This window comes from Coregonus clupeaformis, unplaced genomic scaffold (genome assembly GCF_020615455.1).
Source record: "Coregonus clupeaformis isolate EN_2021a unplaced genomic scaffold, ASM2061545v1 scaf0449, whole genome shotgun sequence".
NCBI classification, from domain to species: domain Eukaryota; kingdom Metazoa; phylum Chordata; class Actinopteri; order Salmoniformes; family Salmonidae; genus Coregonus; species Coregonus clupeaformis.
Window position 1 is genome coordinate 9433 of NW_025533904.1, and position 23068 is coordinate 32500.

The 23068-nt window shown below is 44.6% G+C and overlaps 1 protein-coding gene across 1 annotated transcript in view; it reads left to right on the plus strand.

The window, feature by feature from the left end:
* Window positions 1–1443: 1443 nt before the first annotated feature.
* Window positions 1444–23068, plus strand: part of LOC121564007 (dorsal-ventral patterning tolloid-like protein 1) — a gene marked incomplete at its 5' end in the record, with an annotated part of 92327 nt that continues 70702 nt past the window's right edge. The window contains 2 exons of the mRNA XM_045215468.1: window positions 1444–1480; window positions 6120–6244. Of these exons, the coding sequence (XP_045071403.1) occupies window positions 1444–1480; window positions 6120–6244 (162 nt within the window). The remainder of the gene's footprint in view (window positions 1481–6119; window positions 6245–23068) is intronic.

A 23068-nucleotide genomic window follows, 5' to 3' on the forward strand; every position in this document is an offset into this window, starting at 1 on the left:
CCGACAGCATCATGTATTATGCTAGGAACACCATCTCACGGTAACACATCGACAGCATCATGTATTGTGCTAGGAACACCTTCTCACGGTAACACACCGACAGCATCATGCATTATGCTAGGAACAAGTTCTCACGGTAACACACCGACAGCATCATGTATTATGCTAGGAACACCTTCTCACGGTAACACACCGACAGCATCATGTATTATGCTAGGAACAGCTTCTCACGGTAACACACCGACAGCATCATGTATTATGCTAGGAACACCTTCTCACGGTAACACACCGACAGCATCATGTATTATGCTAGGAACAAGTTCTCACGGTAACACACCGACAGCATCATGTATTATGCTATGAACACCATCTCACGGTAACACATCGACAGCATCATGTATTGTGCTAGGAACACCTTCTCACGGTAACACACCGACAGCATCATGCATTATGCTAGGAACAAGTTCTCACGGTAACACACCGACAGCATCATGTATTATGCTATGAACACCATCTCACGGTAACACATCGACAGCATCATGTATTGTGCTAGGAACACCTTCTCACGGTAACACACCGACAGCATCATGCATTATGCTAGGAACAAGTTCTCACGGTAACACACCGACAGCATCATGTATTATGCTAAGAACACCTTCTCACGGTAACACACCGACAGCATCATGTATTATGCTAGGAACACCTTCTCATGGTAACACACCGACAGCATCATGTATTATGCTAGGAACACCTTCTCACGGTAACACACCGACAGCATCATGTATTATGCTAAGAACACCTTCTCACGGTAACACACCGACAGCATCATGTATTGTGCTAGGAACAGCTTCTCACGGTAACACACCGACAGCATCATGTATTATGCTAGGAGCACCTTCTCATGGTAACACACCGACAGTATCATGTATTGTGCTAGGAACAGCTTCTCACGGTAACACACCGACAGCATCATGTATTATGCTAGGAACACCTTCTCACGGTAACACACCGACAGTATCATGTATTATGCTAGGAACACCTTCTCACGGTAACACATCGACAGCATCATGTATTATGCTAGGAACAGCTTCTCACGGTAACACACCGACAGCATCATGTATTATGCTAGGAACACCTTCTCACGGTTACACACCGACAGCATCATGTATTATGCTAGGAACCCCTTCTCACGGTAACACACCGACAGCATCATGTATTATGCTAGGAACAGCTTCTCACGGTAACACACCGACAGCATCATGTATTATGCTAGGAACACCTTCTCATGTTAACACACCGACAGCCTCATGTATTATGCTAGGAACACCATCTCACGGTGACACACCGACAGCATCATATATTATGCTAGGAACACCTTCTCACGGTGACACACCGACAGCATCATGTATTATGCTAGGAACACCTTCTCACGGTAACACATCGACAGCATCATGCATTATGCTAGGAACACCTTCTCACGGTAACAAACTGACAGCATAATGTATTATGCTAGGAACACCTTCTCACGGTAACACACCGACAGCATCATGTATTATGCTAGGAACACCTTCTCACGGTAACACACCGACAGCATCATGTATTATGCCAGGAACCCCTTCTCACGGTAACACACCGACAGCATCATGTATTATGCTAGGAACAGCTTCTCACGGTAACACACCGACAGCATCATGTATTATGCTAGGAACACCTTCTCACGGTAATACACCGACAGCATCATGTATTATGCTAGGAACACCTTCTCACGGTAACACACCGACAGCATCATGCATTATGCTAGGAACACCTTCTCACGGTAACACACCGACAGCATCATGTATTATGCTAGGAACACCTTCTCACGGTAACACAACGACAGCATCATGTATTATGCTAGGAACACCTTCTCACGGTAACACAACGACAGCATCATGTATTATGCTAGGAACACCATCTCACGGTGACACACCGACAGCATCATGTATTATGCTAGGAACACCATCTCACGGTAACACATCGACAGCATCATGTATTATGCTAGGAACACCATCTCACGGTGACACACCGACAGCATCATGTATTATGCTAGGAACACCTTCTCACGGTAACACACCGACAGCATCATGTATTATGCTAGGAACAGCTTCTCACGGTAACACACCGACAGCATCATGTATTATGCTAGGAACACCTTCTCATGGTAACACACCGACAGCATCATGTATTACGCCAGGAACCCCTTCTCACGGTAACACGACACAGCATCATGTATTATGCTAGGAACACCTTCTCACGGTAACACACCGACAGCATCATCTATTATGCTAGGAACACCTTCTCACGGTAACACACCGACAGCATCATGTATTATGCTAGGAACAGCTTCTCACGGTAACACACCGACAGCATCATGTATTATGCTAGGAACACCTTCTCACGGTAACACATCGACAGCATCATGTATTATGCTAGGAACAGCTTCTCACGGTAACACACCGACAGCATCATGTATTATGCTAGGGACCCTCTTCTCACGGTAACACACCGACAGCATCATTTATTATGCTAGGAACAGCTTCTCACGGTAACACACCGACAGCATCATGTATTATACTAGGAACACCTTCTCACGGTAACACACCGACAGCATCATGTATTTTGCTAGGAACACCATCTCATGGTGACACACCGACAGCATCATGTATTATGCTAGGAACACCATCTCACGGTAACACATCGACAGCATCATGTATTGTGCTAGGAACACCTTCTCACGGTAACACACCGACAGCATCATGCATTATGCTAGGGAACAAGTTCTCACGGTAACACACCGACAGCATCATGTATTATGCTAGGAACACCTTCTCACGGTAACACACCGACAGCATCATGTATTATGCTAGGAACAGCTTCTCACGGTAACACACCGACAGCATCATGTATTATGCTAGGAACACCTTCTCACGGTAACACACCGACAGCATCATGTATTATGCTAGGAACAAGTTCTCACGGTAACACACCGACAGCATCATGTATTATGCTATGAACACCATCTCACGGTAACACATCGACAGCATCATGTATTGTGCTAGGAACACCTTCTCACGGTAACACACCGACAGCATCATGCATTATGCTAGGAACAAGTTCTCACGGTAACACACCGACAGCATCATGTATTATGCTATGAACACCATCTCACGGTAACACATCGACAGCATCATGTATTGTGCTAGGAACACCTTCTCACGGTAACACACCGACAGCATCATGCATTATGCTAGGAACAAGTTCTCACGGTAACACACCGACAGCATCATGTATTATGCTAAGAACACCTTCTCACGGTAACACACCTGACAGCATCATGTATTATGCTAGGAACACCTTCTCATGGTAACACAACGACAGCATCATGTATTATGCTAGGAACACCCTTTTACGGTAACACACCGACAGCATCATGTATTATGCTAAGAACACCTTCTCACGGTAACACACCGACAGCATCATGTATTGTGCTAGGAACAGCTTCTCACGGTAACACACCGACAGCATCATGTATTATGCTAGGAACACCTTCTCATGGTAACACACCGACAGCATCATGTATTATGCTAGGAACACCTTCTCACGGTAACACACCGACAGCATCATGTATTATGCTAGGAACACCTTCTCACGGTAACACATCGACAGCATCATGTATTATGCTAGGAACACCTTCTCACGGTAACACACCGACAGCATCATGTATTATGCTAGGAACAGCTTCTCACGGTAACACACCGACAGCATCATGTATTATGCTAGGAACACCTTCTCATGGTAACACACCGACAGCATCATGTATTACGCCAGGAACCCCTTCTCACGGTAACACGCACACAGCATCATGTATTATGCTAGGAACACCTTCTCACGGTAACACACCGACAGCATCATCTATTATGCTAGGAACACCTTCTCACGGTAACACACCGACAGCATCATGTATTATGCTAGGAACAGCTTCTCACGGTAACACACCGACAGCATCATGTATTATGCTAGGAACACCTTCTCACGGTAACACATCGACAGCATCATGTATTATGCTAGGAACAGCTTCTCACGGTAACACACCGACAGCATCATGTATTATGCTAGGGACCCCTTCTCACGGTAACACACCGACAGCATCATTTATTATGCTAGGAACAGCTTCTCACGGTAACACACCGACAGCATCATGTATTATACTAGGAACACCTTCTCACGGTAACACACCGACAGCATCATGTATTTTGCTAGGAACACCATCTCATGGTGACACACCGACAGCATCATGTATTATGCTAGGAACACCATCTCACGGTAACACATCGACAGCATCATGTATTGTGCTAGGAACACCTTCTCACGGTAACACACCGACAGCATCATGCATTATGCTAGGAACAAGTTCTCACGGTAACACACCGACAGCATCATGTATTATGCTAGGAACACCTTCTCACGGTAACACACCGACAGCATCATGTATTATGCTAGGAACAGCTTCTCACGGTAACACACCGACAGCATCATGTATTATGCTAGGAACACCTTCTCACGGTAACACACCGACAGCATCATGTATTATGCTAGGAACAAGTTCTCACGGTAACACACCGACAGCATCATGTATTATGCTATGAACACCATCTCACGGTAACACATCGACAGCATCATGTATTGTGCTAGGAACACCTTCTCACGGTAACACACCGACAGCATCATGCATTATGCTAGGAACAAGTTCTCACGGTAACACACCGACAGCATCATGTATTATGCTATGAACACCATCTCACGGTAACACATCGACAGCATCATGTATTGTGCTAGGAACACCTTCTCACGGTAACACACCGACAGCATCATGCATTATGCTAGGAACAAGTTCTCACGGTAACACACCGACAGCATCATGTATTATGCTAAGAACACCTTCTCACGGTAACACACCGACAGCATCATGTATTATGCTAGGAACACCTTCTCATGGTAACACAACGACAGCATCATGTATTATGCTAGGAACACCTTCTCACGGTAACACACCGACAGCATCATGTATTATGCTAAGAACACCTTCTCACGGTAACACACCGACAGCATCATGTATTGTGCTAGGAACAGCTTCTCACGGTAACACACCGACAGCATCATGTATTATGCTAGGAACACCTTCTCATGGTAACACACCGACAGCATCATGTATTATGCTAGGAACACCTTCTCACGGTAACACACCGACAGCATCATGTATTATGCTAGGAACACCTTCTCACGGTAACACATCGACAGCATCATGTATTATGCTAGGAACAGCTTCTCACGGTAACACACCGACAGCATCATGTATTATGCTAGGAACACCTTCTCACGGTAACACACCGACAGCATCATGTATTATGCTAGGAACACCTCCTCACGGTAACACACCGACAGCATCATGTATTATGCTAGGAACACCTTCTCACGGTAACACACCGACAGCATCATGTATTATGCTAGGAACACCTTCTCACGGTAACACATCGACAGCATCATGTATTATGCTAGGAACAGCTTCTCACGGTAACACACCGACAGCATCATGTATTATGCTAGGAACACCTTCTCACGGTAACACACCGACAGCATCATGTATTATGCTAGGAACCCCTTCTCACGGTAACACACCGACAGCATCATGTATTATGCTAGGAACAGCTTCTCACGGTAACACACCGACAGCATCATGTATTATGCTAGGAACACCTTCTCATGTTAACACACCGACAGCCTCATGTATTATGCTAGGAACACCATCTCACGGTGACACACCGACAGCATCATATATTATGCTAGGAACACCTTCTCACGGTGACACACCGACAGCATCATGTATTATGCTAGGAACACCTTCTCACGGTAACACGCACACATGCAGTATGCCTAGAACCCATGGGCTCCTTTCTTCTCATGCAGAAATGTAATTTCATTTTTGAAATGTAACATTTGTTTAACTTTCTCTTTCATTCTCCCTCCCTCCCTCCCTCCCTCCCTCCCTCCCTCCCTCCCTCCCTCCCAACCTCCTCCTCCAGAGGTATGTTTCTAGACACCATCCTCCCCTCTAGAGATGAGAATGGAATCCGTCCTGCCATTGGCCAAAGAACCAGACTCAGTAAAGGAGACACCACCCAGGCCAGGAAGCTCTACAGATGCCCCGGTAGGTCTGGAGACTGTGTGTGTATCTTAACAACCTTTTTCAACCTTTCTCATCAGGGACTCTGATCTCCTTCCAACGTGTCAGTCAGTCAGATAGCAGAAGAAATGTGTGTGTGTTTTCTCCAGTCAGTAAGGTTCCACAGAGATGGTGATGTGTTTCCTCCAGCCAGTAAGGTTCCACAGAGATGGTGATGTGTTTCCTATAGCCAGTAAGGTTCCACAGAGATGGTGATGTGTTTCCTCCAGTCAGTAAGGTTCCACAGAGATGGTGATGTGTTTCCTATAGCCAGTAAGGTTCCACAGAGATGGTGATGTGTTTCCTCCAGTCAGTAAGGTTCCACAGAGATGGTGATGTGTTTCCTCCAGCCAGTAAGGTTCCACAGAGATGGTGATGTGTTTCCTCCAGCCAGTAAGGTTCCACAGAGATGGTGATGTGTTTCCTCCAGCCAGTAAGGTTCCACAGAGATGGTGATGTGTTTCCTCCAGTCAGTAAGGTTTCCCAGAGATGGTGATGTGTTTTCTCCAGCCAGTAAGGTTCCACAGAGATGGTGATGTGTTTCCTATAGCCAGTTAGGTTCCACAGAGATGGTGATGTGTTTCCTATAGCCAGTAAGGTTCCACAGAGATGGTGATGTGTTTCCTCCAGCCAGTAAGGTTCCACAGAGATGGTGATGTGTTTCCTCCAGCCAGTAAGGTTCCACAGAGATGGTGATGTGTTTCCTCCAGTCAGTAAGGTTCCACAGAGATGGTGATGTGTTTCCTATAGCCAGTAAGGTTCCACAGAGATGGTGATGTGTTTCCTCCAGCCAGTAAGGTTCCACAGAGATGGTGATGTGTTTCCTATAGCCAGTAAGGTTCCACAGAGATGGTGATGTATTTCCTCCAGTCAGTAAGGTTCCACCGAGATGGTGATGTGTTTTCTCCAGTCAGTAAGGTTCCACAGAGATGGTGATGTGTTTCCTCCAGCCAGTAAGGTTCCACAGAGATGGTGATGTGTTTCCTCCAGTCAGTAAGGTTCCACAGAGATGGTGATGTGTTTCCTCCAGTCAGTAAGGTTCCCCAGAGATGGTGATGTGTTTCCTATAGCCAGTAAGGTTCCACAGAGATGGTGATGTGTTTCCTCCAGCCAGTAAGGTTCCACAGAGATGGTGATGTGTTTCCTCCAGTCAGTAAGGTTCCCCAGAGATGGTGATGTGTTTCCTCCAGTCAGTAAGGTTCCACAGAGATGGTGATGTGTTTCCTCCAGCCAGTAAGGTTCCACAGAGATGGTGATGTGTTTACTCCAGTCAGTAAGGTTCCACAGAGATGGTGATGTGTTTCCTCCAGCCAGTAAGGTTCCCCAGAGATGGCGAAGTGTTTCCTATAGCCAGTAAGGTTCCACAGAGATGGTGATGTGTTTCCTCCAGCCAGTAAGGTTCCACAGAGATGGTGATGTGTTTCCTCCAGCCAGTAAGGTTCCACAGAGATGGTGATGTGTTTCCTCCAGCCAGTAAGGTTCCCCAGAGATGGTGATGTGTTTCCTCCAGTCAGTAAGGTTCCACAGAGATGGTGATGTGTTTCCTCCAGCCAGTAAGGTTCCCCAGAGATGGTGATGTGTTTCCTCCAGCCAGTTAGGTTCCCCAGAGATGGTGATGTGTTTCCTCCAGTCAGTAAGGTTCCACAGAGATGGTGATGTGTTTCCTCCAGCCAGTAAGGTTCCCCAGAGATGGTGATGTGTTTCCTCCAGTCAGTAAGGTTCCACAGAGATGGTGATGTGTTTCCTCCAGCCAGTAAGGTTCCCCAGAGATGGTGATGTGTTTCCTCCAGTCAGTAAGGTTCCACAGAGATGGTGATGTGTTTCCTCCAGCCAGTAAGGTTCCACAGAGATGGTGATGTGTTTCCTCCAGCCAGTAAGGTTCCCCAGAGATGGTGATGTGTTTCCTCCAGCCAGTAAGGTTCCACAGAGATGGTGATGTGTTTCCTCCAGCCAGTAAGGTTCCCCAGAGATGGTGATGTGTTTCCTATAGCCAGTAAGGTTCCCCAGAGATGGTGATGTGTTTCCTCCAGCCAGTAAGGTTCCCCAGAGATGGTGATGTGTTTCCTATAGCCAGTAAGGTTCCCCAGAGATGGTGATGTGTTTCCTGTAGCCAGTAAGGTTCCCCAGAGATGGTGATGTGTTTCCTCCAGTCAGTAAGGTTCCACAGAGATGGTGATGTGTTTCCTATAGCCAGTAAGGTTCCACAGAGATGGTGATGTGTTTCCTATAGCCAGTAAGGTTCCCCAGAGATGGTGATGTGTTTCCTATAGCCAGTAAGGTTCCCCAGAGATAGTGATGTGTTTCCTCCAGTCAGTAAGGTTCCCCAGAGATGGTGATGTGTTTCCTCCAGCCAGTAAGGTTCCCCAGAGATGGTGATGTGTTTCCTCCAGTCAGTAAGGTTCCCCAGAGATGGTGATGTGTTTCCTCCAGCCAGTAAGATTCCCCAGAGATGGTGATGTGTTTCCTCCAGCCAGTAAGGTTCCCCAGAGATGGTGATGTGTTTCCTCCAGTCAGTAAGGTTCCACAGAGATGGTGATGTGTTTCCTCCAGCCAGTAAGGTTCCCCAGAGATGGTGATGTGTTTCCTCCAGTCAGTAAGGTTCCCCAGAGATGGTGATGTGTTTCCTCCAGTCAGTAAGGTTCCCCAGAGATGGTGATGTGTTTCCTCCAGCCAGTAAGGTTCCCCAGAGATGGTGATGTGTTTCCTCCAGCCAGTAAGGTTCCCCAGAGATGGTGATGTGTTTCCTATAGCCAGTAAGGTTCCACAGAGATGGTGATGTGTTTCCTGTAGTCAGTAAGGTTCCCCAGAGATGGTGATGTGTTTCCTCCAGTCAGTAAGGTTCCCCAGAGATGGTGATGTGTTTCCTCCAGCCAGTAAGGTTCCCCAGAGATGGTGATGTGTTTCCTATAGCCAGTAAGGTTCCCCAGAGATGGTGATGTGTTTCCTATAGCCAGTAAGGTTCCCCAGAGATGGTGATGTGTTTCCTCCAGTCAGTAAGGTTCCACAGAGATGGTGATGAGTTTCCTCCAGTCAGTAAGGTTCCCCAGAGATGGTGATGTGTTTCCTCCAGTCAGTAAGGTTCCCCAGAGATGGTGATGTGTTTCCTCCAGTCAGTAAGGTTCCACAGAGATGGTGATGTGTTTCCTCCAGCCAGTAAGGTTCCCCAGAGATGGTGATGTGTTTCCTCCAGTCAGTAAGGTTCCACAGAGATGGTGATGTGTTTCCTCCAGCCAGTAAGGTTCCCCAGAGATGGTGATGTGTTTCCTCCAGTCAGTAAGGTTCCCCAGAGATGGTGATGTGTTTCCTCCAGCCAGTAAGGTTCCCCAGAGATGGTGATGTGTTTCCTATAGCCAGTAAGGTTCCCCAGAGATGGTGATGTGTTTCCTCCAGCCAGTAAGGTTCCCCAGAGATGGTGATGTGTTTCCTCCAGCCAGTAAGGTCCAACAGAGATGGTGATGTGTTTCCTCCAGTCAGTAAGGTTCCCCAGAGATGGTGATGTGTTTCCTATAGCCAGTAAGGTTCCCCAGAGATGGTGATGTGTTTCCTCCAGCCAGTAAGGTTCCCCAGAGATGGTGATGTGTTTCCTCCAGTCAGTAAGGTTCCACAGAGATGGTTATGTGTTTCCTCCAGCCAGTAAGGTTCCCCAGAGATGGTGATGTGTTTCCTCCAGTCAGTAAGATTCCCCAGAGATGGTGATGTGTTTCCTCCAGTCAGTAAGGTTCCCCAGAGATGGTGATGTGTTTCCTCCAGCCAGTAAGGTTCCCCAGAGATGGTGATGTGTTTCCTCCAGCCAGTAAGGTTCCCCAGAGATGGTGATGTGTTTCCTATAGCCAGTAAGGTTCCACAGAGATGGTGATGTGTTTCCTGTAGTTAGTAAGGTTCCCCAGAGATGGTGATGTGTTTCCTCCAGTCAGTAAGGTTCCCCAGAGATGGTGATGTGTTTCCTCCAGCCAGTAAGGTTCCCCAGAGATGGTGATGTGTTTCCTATAGCCAGTAAGGTTCCCCAGAGATGGTGATGTGTTTCCTCCAGCCAGTAAGGTTCCACAGAGATGGTGATGTGTTTCCTATAGCCAGTAAGGTTCCACAGAGATGGTGATGTGTTTCCTGTAGTCAGTAAGGTTCCCCAGAGATGGTGATGTGTTTCCTCCAGCCAGTAAGGTTCCCCAGAGATGGTGATGTGTTTCCTCCAGTCAGTAAGGTTCCCCAGAGATGGTGATGTGTTTCCTCCAGCCAGTAAGGTTCCACAGAGATGGTGATGTGTTTCCTCCAGTCAGTAAGGTTCCCCAGAGATGGTGATGTGTTTCCTCCAGTCAGTAAGGTTCCCCAGAGATGGTGATGTGTTTCCTCCAGTCAGTAAGGTTCCCCAGAGATGGTGATGTGTTTCCTCCAGTCAGTAAGGTTCCACAGAGATGGTGATGTGTTTCCTCCAGCCAGTAAGGTTCCCCAGAGATGGTGATGTGTTTCCTCCAGTCAGTAAGGTTCCCCAGAGATGGTGATGTGTTTCCTCCAGTCAGTAAGGTTCCCCAGAGATGGTGATGTGTTTCCTCCAGCCAGTAAGGTTCCCCAGAGATGGTGATGTGTTTCCTCCAGCCAGTAAGGTTCCCCAGAGATGGTGATGTGTTTCCTATAGCCAGTAAGGTTCCACAGAGATGGTGATGTGTTTCCTGTAGCCAGTAAGGTTCCCCAGAGATGGTGATGTGTTTCCTATAGCCAGTAAGGTTCCCCAGAGATGGTGATGTGTTTCCTATAGCCAGTAAGGTTCCCCAGAGATGGTGATGTGTTTCCTCCAGTCAGTAAGGTTCCCCAGAGATGGTGATGTGTTTCCTCCAGTCAGTAAGGTTCCCCAGAGATGGTGATGTCTTTCCTCCAGCCAGTAAGGTTCCCCAGAGATGGTGATGTGTTTCCTATAGCCAGTAAGGTTCCACAGAGATGGTGATGTGTTTCCTGTAGTCAGTAAGGTTCCCCAGAGATGGTGATGTGTTTCCTCCAGCCAGTAAGGTTCCCCAGAGATGGTGATGTGTTTCCTCCAGCCAGTAAGGTTCCCCAGAGATGGTGATGTGTTTCCTCCAGTCAGTAAGGTTCCCCAGAGATGGTGATGTGTTTCCTCCAGCCAGTAAGGTTCCCCAGAGATGGTGATGTGTTTCCTATAGCCAGTAAGGTTCCACAGAGATGGTGATGTGTTTCCTGTAGTCAGTAAGGTTCCCCAGAGATGGTGATGTGTTTCCTATAGCCAGTAAGGTTCCCCAGAGATGGTGATGTGTTTCCTATAGCCAGTAAGGTTCCCCAGAGATGGTGATGTGTTTCCTCCAGTCAGTAAGGTTCCCCAGAGATGGTGATGTGTTTCCTCCAGTCAGTAAGGTTCCCCAGAGATGGTGATGTCTTTCCTCCAGCCAGTAAGGTTCCCCAGAGATGGTGATGTGTTTCCTATAGCCAGTAAGGTTCCACAGAGATGGTGATGTGTTTCCTGTAGTCAGTAAGGTTCCCCCAGAGATGGTGATGTGTTTCCTCGAGCCATTAAGGTTCCCCAGAGATGGTGATGTGTTTCCTCCAGCCAGTAAGGTTCCCCAGAGATGGTGATGTGTTTCCTCCAGCCAGTAAGGTTCCCCAGAGATGGTGATGTGTTTCCTATAGCCAGTAAGGTTCCCCAGAGATGGTGATGTGTTTCCTGTAGCCAGTAAGGTTCCCCAGAGATGGTGATGTGTTTCCTCCAGTCAGTAAGGTTCCACAGAGATGGTGATGTGTTTCCTATAGCCAGTAAGGTTCCCCAGAGATGGTGATGTGTTTCCTCCAGTCAGTAAGGTTCCCCAGAGATGGTGATGTGTTTCCTCCAGTCAGTAAGGTTCCCCAGAGATGGTGATGTCTTTCCTCCAGCCAGTAAGGTTCCCCAGAGATGGTGATGTGTTTCCTATAGCCAGTAAGGTTCCACAGAGATGGTGATGTGTTTCCTGTAGTCAGTAAGGTTCCCCAGAGATGGTGATGTGTTTCCTCCAGCCAGTAAGGTTCCCCAGAGATGGTGATGTGTTTCCTCCAGCCAGTAAGGTTCCCCAGAGATGGTGATGTGTTTCCTCCAGTCAGTAAGGTTCCCCAGAGATGGTGATGTGTTTCCTCCAGCCAGTAAGGTTCCCCAGAGATGGTGATGTGTTTCCTGTAGCCAGTAAGGTTCCCCAGAGATGGTGATGTGTTTCCTCCAGTCAGTAAGGTTCCACAGAGATGGTGATGTGTTTCCTATAGCCAGTAAGGTTCCCCAGAGATGGTGATGTGTTTCCTCCAGTCAGTAAGGTTCCCCAGAGATGGTGATGTGTTTCCTATAGCCAGTAAGGTTCCACAGAGATGGTGATGCGTTTCCTCCAGCCAGTAAGGTTCCACAGAGATGGTGATGTGTTTCCTCCAGTCAGTAAGGTTCCCCAGAGATGGTGATGTGTTTCCTCCAGTCAGTAAGGTTCCACAGAGATGGTGATGTGTTTCCTCCAGTCAGTAAGGTTCCCCAGAGATGGTGATGTGTTTCCTCCAGCCAGTAAGGTTCCACAGAGATGGTGATGTGTTTCCTATAGCCAGTAAGGTTCCCCAGAGATGGTGATGTGTTTCCTCCAGCCAGTAAGGTTCCCCTAGAGATGGTGATGTGTTTCCTCCAGTCAGTAAGGTTCCACAGAGATGATGATGTGTTTCCTCCAGCCAGTAAGGTTCCCCAGAGATGGTGATGTGTTTCCTCCAGCCAGTAAGGTTCCACAGAGATGGTGATGTGTTTCCTGTAGCCAGTAAGGTTCCCCAGAGATGGTGATGTGTTTCCTCCAGCCAGTAAGGTTCCACAGAGATGGTGATGTGTTTCCTCCAGTCAGTAAGGTTCCCCAGAGATACTGATGTGTTTCCTCCAGTCAGTAAGGTTCCCCAGAGATGGTGATGTGTTTCCTCCAGCCAGTAAGGTTCCACAGAGATTGTGATGTGTTTCCTATTGAATTTACCACAGATGGACTCCAATCAAGTTGTAGAAACATCTCAAGGATGATCAATGGAAACAGGATGCACCTGAGCTCAATTTCTAAAATTTCTAAAAACCTGTTTTCGCTTTGTAATTATGGGGGTGTTGTGTGTGGATTGTTGAGGAAAAATTTAATTTAATCCATTTTAGAATAAGGCTGTAATGTAACAAAATGTGGAAAAGTCAAGGGGTCTGAATACTTTCCGAATGCACTGTATATATTGAAGAGGGTGGGGCTCAAGCTGCATCCCTGTCTCACCCCACAGCCCTGTGGAAAGAAAAGTGTTTTTTTTGCCAATTTTAACTGCACACTTGTTGTTTGTGTATATTGATTTTATAATGTCGTACGTCAAAAGTTTTTTTTAAATCAACAAAGCATGAGAAGACTTTGCCTTTGTTTTGATTTGTTTGTTTGTCAATTAGGGTGTGCAGGGTGAATACGTGGTCTGTCGTACGGTAATTTGGTAAAAAGCCAATTTGACATTTGCTTAGTACATTATTTTCACAGAGGATATGTACGAGTCTGCTGTTAATGAAAATGCAGAGGATTTTCCCAAGGTTGCTGTTGACGCATATCCCACGGTAGTTATTGGGGTCAAATTTGTCTCCACTTTTGTGGATTGGGGTGATCAGTCCTTGGTTCCAAATATTGGGGAAGATGCCAGAGCTAAGGATGATGTTAAAGAGTTTAAGTATAGCCAATTGGAATTTGTGGTCTGTATATTTTATCATTTCATTTAGGATACCATCAACACCACAGGCCTTTTTGGGTTAGAGCGTTTGTATTTTGTCCTCTAGTTCATTCAATTTTATTGGAGAATCCAGTGGGTTAATAGTTGATTCTAAGATTCGTATTTGATCATGTAATATGTTTTTGCTGTTTGTTCAAGAACTGTGCTATTTTGTTAGTTTTTTTCTCATTGTTTGTAACTTATTTTGTACATAATGTTGCTGCTACCGTCTCTTATGACCGAAAAATAGCTTCTAGACGTCAGAACAGCGATTACTCATCTCGAACTGGACGAAGATTTTTTCTTTAATGAGTCCGATGCGATTTGATATTCTGCTTCCCCCGAGACCAGGCCCAAATCCCAGACATTCGCGTGAAGGAAAGACAGAAATACAGGGGGCGGAGGTCGGGGTGCCTTGTGAGAATTCGTTGGGAGAGTGGGTAAACCGCCTCTACCATCCGTTCTATTGGCCAAGAATATCCTACCAACGGGACATTAAAAACTGTAATACCTTATGTTTCACCAAGTTGTGGCTGAACAACGACACAGATAATATAGAGTTGGCTGGGTTTTCCGTGCATCGGCAGGACAGAACAGCTACGTCTGGTAAGACGAGGGGCGGGGGTGTGTGTCTATTTGTCAATAACAGCTGGTGTCTAATATTAAAGAAGTCTCGAGGTATTGCTCGCCTGAGGTAGAGTACCTCATGATAAGTTGTAGACCCACTATCTACCAAGAGAGTTCTCATCTATATTATTCGTAGCCGTCTATTTACCACCACAAACCGACGCTGGCACTAAGACCGCACTCAACGAGCTCTATAAGGCCATAAGCATACAAGAAAATGCTCATCCAGAAGCGGCGCTCCTAGTGGCCGGGGACTTTAATGCAGGCAAACTTAAATCTGTTTTACCAAATTTCTACCAGCATATCAAAAAAAAAACTCTAGACCACCTTTACTCCACACACAGAGATGCGTACAAAGCTCTCCCTCGTCCTCCATTTGGCAAATTTGACCATAATTATATCCTCCTAATTCCTGCTTACAAGCAAAAACTAAAGCAGGAAGTACCAGTGACTCGCTCAATGCGGAAGTGGTCAGACGGAGAGTATTCAGACCCCTTGACTTTTCCACATTTTGTTACATTACAGCCTTATTCTAAAATGGATTAAATTAAAAATGTTCCTCATCAATTCACACACAATACCCCATAATTACAAAGCGAAAACAGGTTTTTAGAAATACAGGACCTATATACTAGGCGGTGTCAGAGGAAGGCCCAAAAAATTGTCAAAGACTCCAGTCACCCAAATTATAGACTGTTCTCTCTGCTGTCGCACGGCAAGCGGTACCGGAGCGCCAAGTCTAGGTCCAAAGGGCTCCTTAACAGCTTCTACCCTCAAGCCATAAGACCGCTGAACAATTAATGAAATGGACTATTTACTTTACCCCTACCTACATGTACAAATTACCTCGACTAACCTGTACCCCCGGACATTGACTCGGTACCGGTACCCCCTGTATATAGCCTCGTTATTACCTCGACTAACCTGTACCCCCGTACATTGACTCGGTACCGGTACCCCCTGTATATAGCCTCATTATTACCTGGACTAACCTGTACCCCCGGACATTGACTCGGTACCGGTACCCCCTGTATATAGCCTCATTATTACCTGGACTAACCTGTACCCCCGGACATTGACTCGGTACCGGTACCCCCTGTATATAGCCTCATTATTACCTGGACTAACCTGTACCCCCGGACATTGACTCGGTACCGGTACCCCTGTATATAGCCTCATTATTACCTGGACTAACCTGTACCCCCGTACATTGACTCGGTACCGGTACCCCCTGTATATAGCCTCATTATTACCTGGACTAACCTGTACCCCCGTACATTGACTCGGTACCGGTACAACCTGTATATAGCCTCGTTATTGTTACTTTATTCTGTTACTTTTTATTTCATTTTTTACTTTAGTTTATTTAGTAAATATTTTCTTAACACAATTTCTTGAACTGCATTGTTGGTTAAGGGCTTGTAAGTAAGCATTTCACGGTAAGGTCTACACCTGTTGTATTCGGCGCATGTGACAAATACAATTTGATTGGATTTGAAAAAGATTGGAGAAGTGGTTTTACCCATATATCTCAATTTTGGATAGATAGCTCTTCGTGTTGTGTTTGTTTAGTGTTTTCCAATTTTCCCAGAAGTGGTTAGAGTCTATGGATTCTTGAATTACATTGAGCTGATTTCTGACGTGCTGTTCCTTCTTTTTCCGTAGTGTATTTCTGTATTGTTTTAGTGATTCACCGTTGTGAAGGCGTAGGCTCAGGTTTTCTGGGTCTCTATGTTTTTGGTTGAATAGGTTTCTCAATTTCTTTCTTAGGTTTTTGCATTCTTCATCAAACCATTTGTCATTGTTTTTAATTTTTTTTAGGTTGTCGGCTTGACATTTTTTTATTTGATAGGGAAGCTGTCTTGTTTATTACACACACCTGGTTCATGTCCCCTCATCAGTACCTGTATAAGTGTTCCCTCTGCCCCCCTTGTCTTTGTGTGTGATTGGTTATTGTGCAGAGTAGTGGAGCTCGGTGGAGCTCCATTGTGTTTTGCATCGCCGGGTTATTCACCCGTGTGCCTTGTTGTTTTCCAGGGTTATTCACCCGTGTGCCTTGTTGTTTTCCAGTGTTTTACACGTTGCTGCGTACCGCCGGGTTATTCACCCGTGTGCCTTGTTGTTTTCCAGTGTTTTACACGTTGCTGCGTACCGCCGGGTTATTCACCCGTGTGCCTTGTTGTTTTCCAGTGTTTTACACGTTGCTGCGTACCGCTGTGTTACGAAATAAACCATTTTATTTCTGTGATTTACCCTCCTGCGCCTGACTCCTTCATAATCACCATCACAGTTGCCTAATAGTTTTTTTGGTAGGTTTCTACACTACTTTCCTTCCATCAATAGCATTTCTTAATATTATTCAGTTCCTTTGGCTTTGATGCCTCATGATTGAGTACTGCTCTGTTCAAGTAGATTGTGATTTTGCTTTGATCTGATAGGGGTGTCAGTGGGCTGATTGTGAGCTGTCTGAGGGATTCTGGGTTGAGGTCGTGATAAAGTAGTCTACAGTATATTTACATTTACATTCTCGTCATTTAGCAGACGCTCTTATCCAGAGCGACGTACAAATTGGTGCATTCACCTTATGATAGCCAGTGGGACAACCACTTTACAATATATATATATATATTTTTTATTTTATTTAATTTTTTGTGGGGGTGGGGATGGAGAAGCTGTCTTCATTAAAGTATGGGGATTCTACAGGGGGGATATACTGTAGGCAGCACACATGAGGACCTTTTTCTCTGTTGAGATAATTTCCTTATTAATTTCTAGCCAGATGTAAAATGTTCCTGTTTAAACTAATTTAATGGAGTGGGTTAGGTCTACTCTATGCCAAATTAGCATAACCCCTGAGTCTCTCTCTCTCTCTCTCTCTCTCTCTCTCTCTCTCTCTCTCTCTCTCTCTCTCTCTCTCTCTCTCCCTGTCTCACCCTCTGTCTCTCGCTCTGTCTCTCTCTCCCTCTGTCTCTCCCTCTGTCTCTCTCTCTGTCTCTCTCTCTCTCTGTCTCTCTCTCGTTTTCTCTCTCTCTAAGGATCATCCTCCCTTTCTCGCTCTCCTCCCTCTCTCCCTACGTGACCTGCAGACTGTGAAAGACCATGTGTCACCAATAGACTAATGAGCTTTAATGCTGAAAAATTATATTCTAACATTCTATTCTAACATTCTATTCTAACATTCTATTCTAACAGTTTATTCTAACATTCTATTCTAACATTCTATTCTGACATTCTATTCTAACATTCTATTCTAACATTCTATTCTAACATTCTATTCTAACATTCTATTCTAACATTCTGTTCTAACATTCTATTCTGACATTCTATTCTAACATTCTATTCTAACATTCTATTATGACATTCTATTCTAACATTCTATTCTAACATTCTATTCTAACATTCTATTCTAACATTATATTCTAACATTCTATTCTGACATTCTATTCTAACATTCTATTCTAACATTCTATTCTGACATTCTATTCTAACATTCTATTCTAACATTCTATTCTAACATTCTATTCTAACATTCTATTCTGACATTCTATTCTAACATTCTATTCTAACATTCTATTCTAACATTCTATTCTGACATTCTATTCTAACATTCTATTCTAACATTCTATTCTAACATTCTATTCTGACATTCTATTGAAACTACTTTGGCTCAACATCTGCACGTACTGTCCTGATGTCTGTGTATAAGATGTGTGAGTGAGCATGCATGTGTGTGTGCATACTTGCGTGTGTGTGTGGTGGACCCAGCTGTATTCCTGTCCTTATAAGGTCATATGTGACGACTGACAGATGAGCCGGGCCCTAGGGCACGCTGGGTAAAAACAGCATGCATGATGGGAGAGCAGGGCACATGTGGCTCAACTCCCTACGAGAGAGATGGAGGGAGAGATGGATGGACACATGGAGAGAGAGATGGAGAGAGATGGAGGGACAGTTGGATGGAGAGAAGGAGATATGGAGGGAGAGATGGAGAGAGAGAGATGGGTTGTAGAGGTGGAGGGAGAGATAGGAAGTAGAGATGTGAAAGATAGAGAGAGAGATGGGATATAGAGATGTGAAAGATAGAGAGAGAGATGGAAGTAGAGATGTGAAAGATAGAGAGAGATGGAAGTAGAGATGTGAAAGATAGAGAGAGAGATGGAAGTAGAGATGTGGAAGATAGAGAGAGAGATGGAAGTAGAGATGTGAAAGATAGAGAGAGCTGGAAGTAGAGATGTGAAAGATAGAGAGAGAGATGGAAGTAAAGATGTGAAAGATAGAGAGATGGAAGTAGAGATGTGAAAGATAGAGAGATGGAAGTAGAGATGTGAAAGATAGAGAGAGAGATGGAAGTAGAGATGTGAATGATAGAGAGAGAGATGGAAGTAGAGAGATGGAAGTAGAGATGTGGAAGATAGAGAGAGAGATGGAAGTAGAGATGTGAAAGATAGAGAGAGAGATGGAAGTAGAGATGTGAAAGATAGAGAGAGATGGAAGTAGAGATGTGAAAGATAGAGAGAGAGATGGAAGTAGAGATGTGGAAGATAGAGAGAGAGATGGAAGTAGAGATGTGAAAGATAGAGAGAGATGGAAGTAGAGATGTGAAAGATAGAGAGAGAGATGGAAGTAAAGATGTGAAAGATAGAGAGATGGAAGTAGAGATGTGAAAGATAGAGAGATGGAAGTAGAGATGTGAAAGATAGAGAGAGAGATGGAAGTAGAGATGTGAAAGATAGAGAGAGAGATGGAAGTAGAGATGTGAATGATAGAGAGAGAGATGGAAGTAGAGATGTGGAAGATAGAGAGATGGAAGTAGAGATGTGAAAGATAGAGAGATGGAAGTAGAGTTGTGAAAGATAGAGAGAGATGGAAGTAGAGATGTGAAAGATAGAGAGAGATGGAAGTAGAGATGTATAAGATAGAGAGAGAGATGGAAGTAGAGATGTATAAGATAGAGAGAGAGATGGAAGTAGAGATGTGAAAGATAGAGAGAGATGGAAGTAGAGATGTGGAAGATAGAGAGAGAGAGATGGAAGTAGAGATGTGAAAGATAGAGAGATGGAAGTAGAGATGTGAAAGATAGAGAGAGAGATGGAAGTAGAGATGTGAAAGATAGAGAGAGAGATGGAAGTAGAGATGTGAAAGATAGAGAGACAGATGGAAGTAGATACAGTGGGGGAAAAAAGTATTTAGTCAGCCACATATTGTGCAAGTTCTCCCACTTAAAAAGATGAGAGAGGCCTGTAATTTTCATCATAGGTACACGTCAACTATGACAGACAAAATGAGGAAAAAAAAAACTGAAAATCACATTGTAGGATTTTTAATGAATTTATTTGCAAATTATGGTGGAAAGTAAGTATTTGGTCAATAACAAAAGTTTCTCAATACTTTGTTATATACCCTTTGTTGGCAATGACACAGGTCAAACGTTTTCCGTAAGTCTTCACAAGGTTTTCACACACTGTTGCTGGTATTTTGGCCCATTCCTCCATGCAGATCTCCTCTAGAGCAGTGATGTTTTGGGGCTGTTGCTGGGCAACACGGACTTTCAACTCCCTCCAAAGATTTTCTATGGGGTTGAGATCTGGAGACTGGCTAGGCCACTCCAGGACCTTGAAATGCTTCTTACGAAGCCACTCCTTCGTTGCCCGGGCGGTGTGTTTGGGATCATTGTCATGCTGAAAGACCCAGCCACGTTTCATCTTCAATGCCCTTGCTGATGGAAGGAGGTTTTCACTCAAAATCTCACGATACATGGCCCCATTCATTCTTTCCTTTACACGGATCAGTCGTCCTGGTCCCTTTGCAGAAAAACAGCCCCAAAGCATGATGTTTCCACCCCCCATGCTTCACAGTAGGTATGGTGTTCTTTGGATGCAACTCAGCATTCTTTGTCCTCCAAACACGACGAGTTGAGTTTTTACCAAAAAGTTCTATTTTGGTTTCATCTGACCATATGACATTCTCCCAATCCTCTTCTGGATCATCCAAATGCACTCTAGCAAACTTCAGACGGGCCTGGCCATGTACTGGCTTAAGCAGGGGGACACGTCTTGCACTGCAGGATTTGAGTCCCTGGCGGCGTAGTGTGTTACTGATGGTAGGCTTTGTTACTTTGGTCCCAGCTCTCTGTAGGTCATTCACTAGGTTCCCCTGTGTGGTTCTGGGATTTTTGCTCACCGTTCTTGTGATCATTTTGACCCCACGGGGTGAGATCTTGCGTGGAGCCCCAGATCGAGGGAGATTATCAGTGGTCTTGTATGTCTTCCATTTCCTAATAATTGCTCCCACAGTTGATTTCTTCAAACCAAGCTGCTTACCTATTGCAGATTCAGTCTTCCCAGCCTGGTGCAGGTCTACAATTTTGTTTCTGGTGTCCTTTGACAGCTCTTTGGTCTTGGCCATAGTGGAGTTTGGAGTGTGACTGTTTGAGGTTGTGGACAGGTGTCTTTTATACTGATAACAAGTTCAAACAGGTGCCATTAATACAGGTAACGAGTGGAGGACAGAGGAGCCTCTTAAAGAAGAAGTTACAGGTCTGTGAGAGCCAGAAATCTTGCTTGTTTGTAGGTGACCAAATACTTATTTTCCACCATAATTTGCAAATAAATTCATTCAAAATTGTACAATGTGATTTTCTGGAAAAAAAATTCTCAATTTGTCTGTCATAGTTGACGTGTACCTATGATGGAAATTACAGGCCTCTTTCATCTTTTTAAGTGGGAGAACTTGCACAATTGGTGGCTGACTAAATACTTTTTTCCCGCGCTGTATGTGGAAGATAGAGAGATGGAAGCAGAGATGTGAAAGATAGAGAGAGAGATGGAAGTAGAGATGTGAAAGATAGAGAGAGAGATGGAAGTAGAGATATGAAAGATAGAGAGAGAGATGGAAGTAGAGATGTGAAAGATAGAGAGAGATGGAAGTAGAGATGTGAAAGATAGAGAGATGGAAGTAGAGTTGTGAAAGATAGAGAGAGAGATGGAAGTAGAGTTGTGAAAGATAGAGAGATGGAAGTAGAGTTTTGAAAGATATAGAGAGATGGAAGTAGAGATGTGAAAGATAGAGAGAGATGGAAGTAGAGTTGTGAAAGATAGAGAGATGGAAGTAGAGATGTGAAAGATAGAGAGATAGAAGTAGAGATGTGAAAGATAGAGAGAGAGATGGAAGTAGAGATGTGAAAGATAGAGAGAGAGATGGAAGTAGAGTTGTGAAAGATAGAGAGATGGAAGTAGAGATGTGAAAGATAGAGAGATAGAAGTAGAGATGTGAAAGATAGAGAGAGAGATGGAAGTAGAGATGTGAAAGATAGAGAGAGAGATGGAAGTAGAGTTGTGAAAGATAGAGAGATGGAAGTAGAGATGTGAAAGATAGAGAGAGAGATGGAAGTAGAGTTTTGAAAGATAGAGAGAGATGGAAGTAGAGATGTGAAAGATAGAGAGAGAGATGGAAGTAGAGATGTGAAAGATAGAGAGATAGAAGTAGAGATGTGAAAGATAGAGAGAGATGGAAGTAGAGATGTGAAAGATAGAGAGAGAGATGGAAGTAGAGTTGTGAAAGATAGAGAGAGATGGAAGTAGAGAGATGGAAGTAGAGATGTGAAAGATAGAGAGAGAGATGGAAGTAGAGTTGTGAAAGATAGAGAGATGGAAGTAGAGATGTGAAAGATAGAGAGATGGAAGTAGAGATGTGAAAGATAGAGAGAGAGATGGAAGTAGAGATGTGAAAGATAGAGAGAGAGATGGAAGTAGAGTTGTGAAAGATAGAGAGAGATGGAAGTAGAGTTGTGAAAGATAGAGAGAGGGATGGAAGTAGAGATGTGGAAGATAGAGAGAGAGATGGAAGTAGAGATGTGAAAGATAGAGAGAGAGATGGAAGTAGAGTTGTGAAAGATAGAGAGATGGAAGTAGAGATGTGAAAGATAGAGAGATGGAAGTAGAGATGTGAAAGATAGAGAGAGAGATGGAAGTAGAGATGTGAAAGATAGAGAGAGAGATGGAAGTAGAGTTGTGAAAGATAGAGAGAGATGGAAGTAGAGTTGTGAAAGATAGAGAGAGGGATGGAAGTAGAGATGTGGAAGATAGAGAGAGAGATGGAAGTAGAGATGTGAAAGATAGAGAGAGATGGAAGTAGAGATGTGAAAGATAGAGAGAGAGATGGAAGTAGAGATATGAAAGATAGAGAGAGAGATGGAAGTAGAGATGTGAAAGATAGAGAGAGAGATGGAAGTAGAGTTGTGAAAGATAGAGAGATGGAAGTAGAGTTTTGAAAGATAGAGAGATAGAAGTAGAGATGTGAAAGATAGAGAGAGAGATGGAAGTAGAGATGTGAAAGATAGAGAGAGAGATGGAAGTAGAGATGTGAAAGATAGAGAGAGAGATGGAAGTAGAGATGTGAAAGATAGAGAGAGAGATGGAAGTAGAGATGTGAAAGATAGAGAGAGAGATGGAAGTAGAGATGTGAAAGATAGAGAGA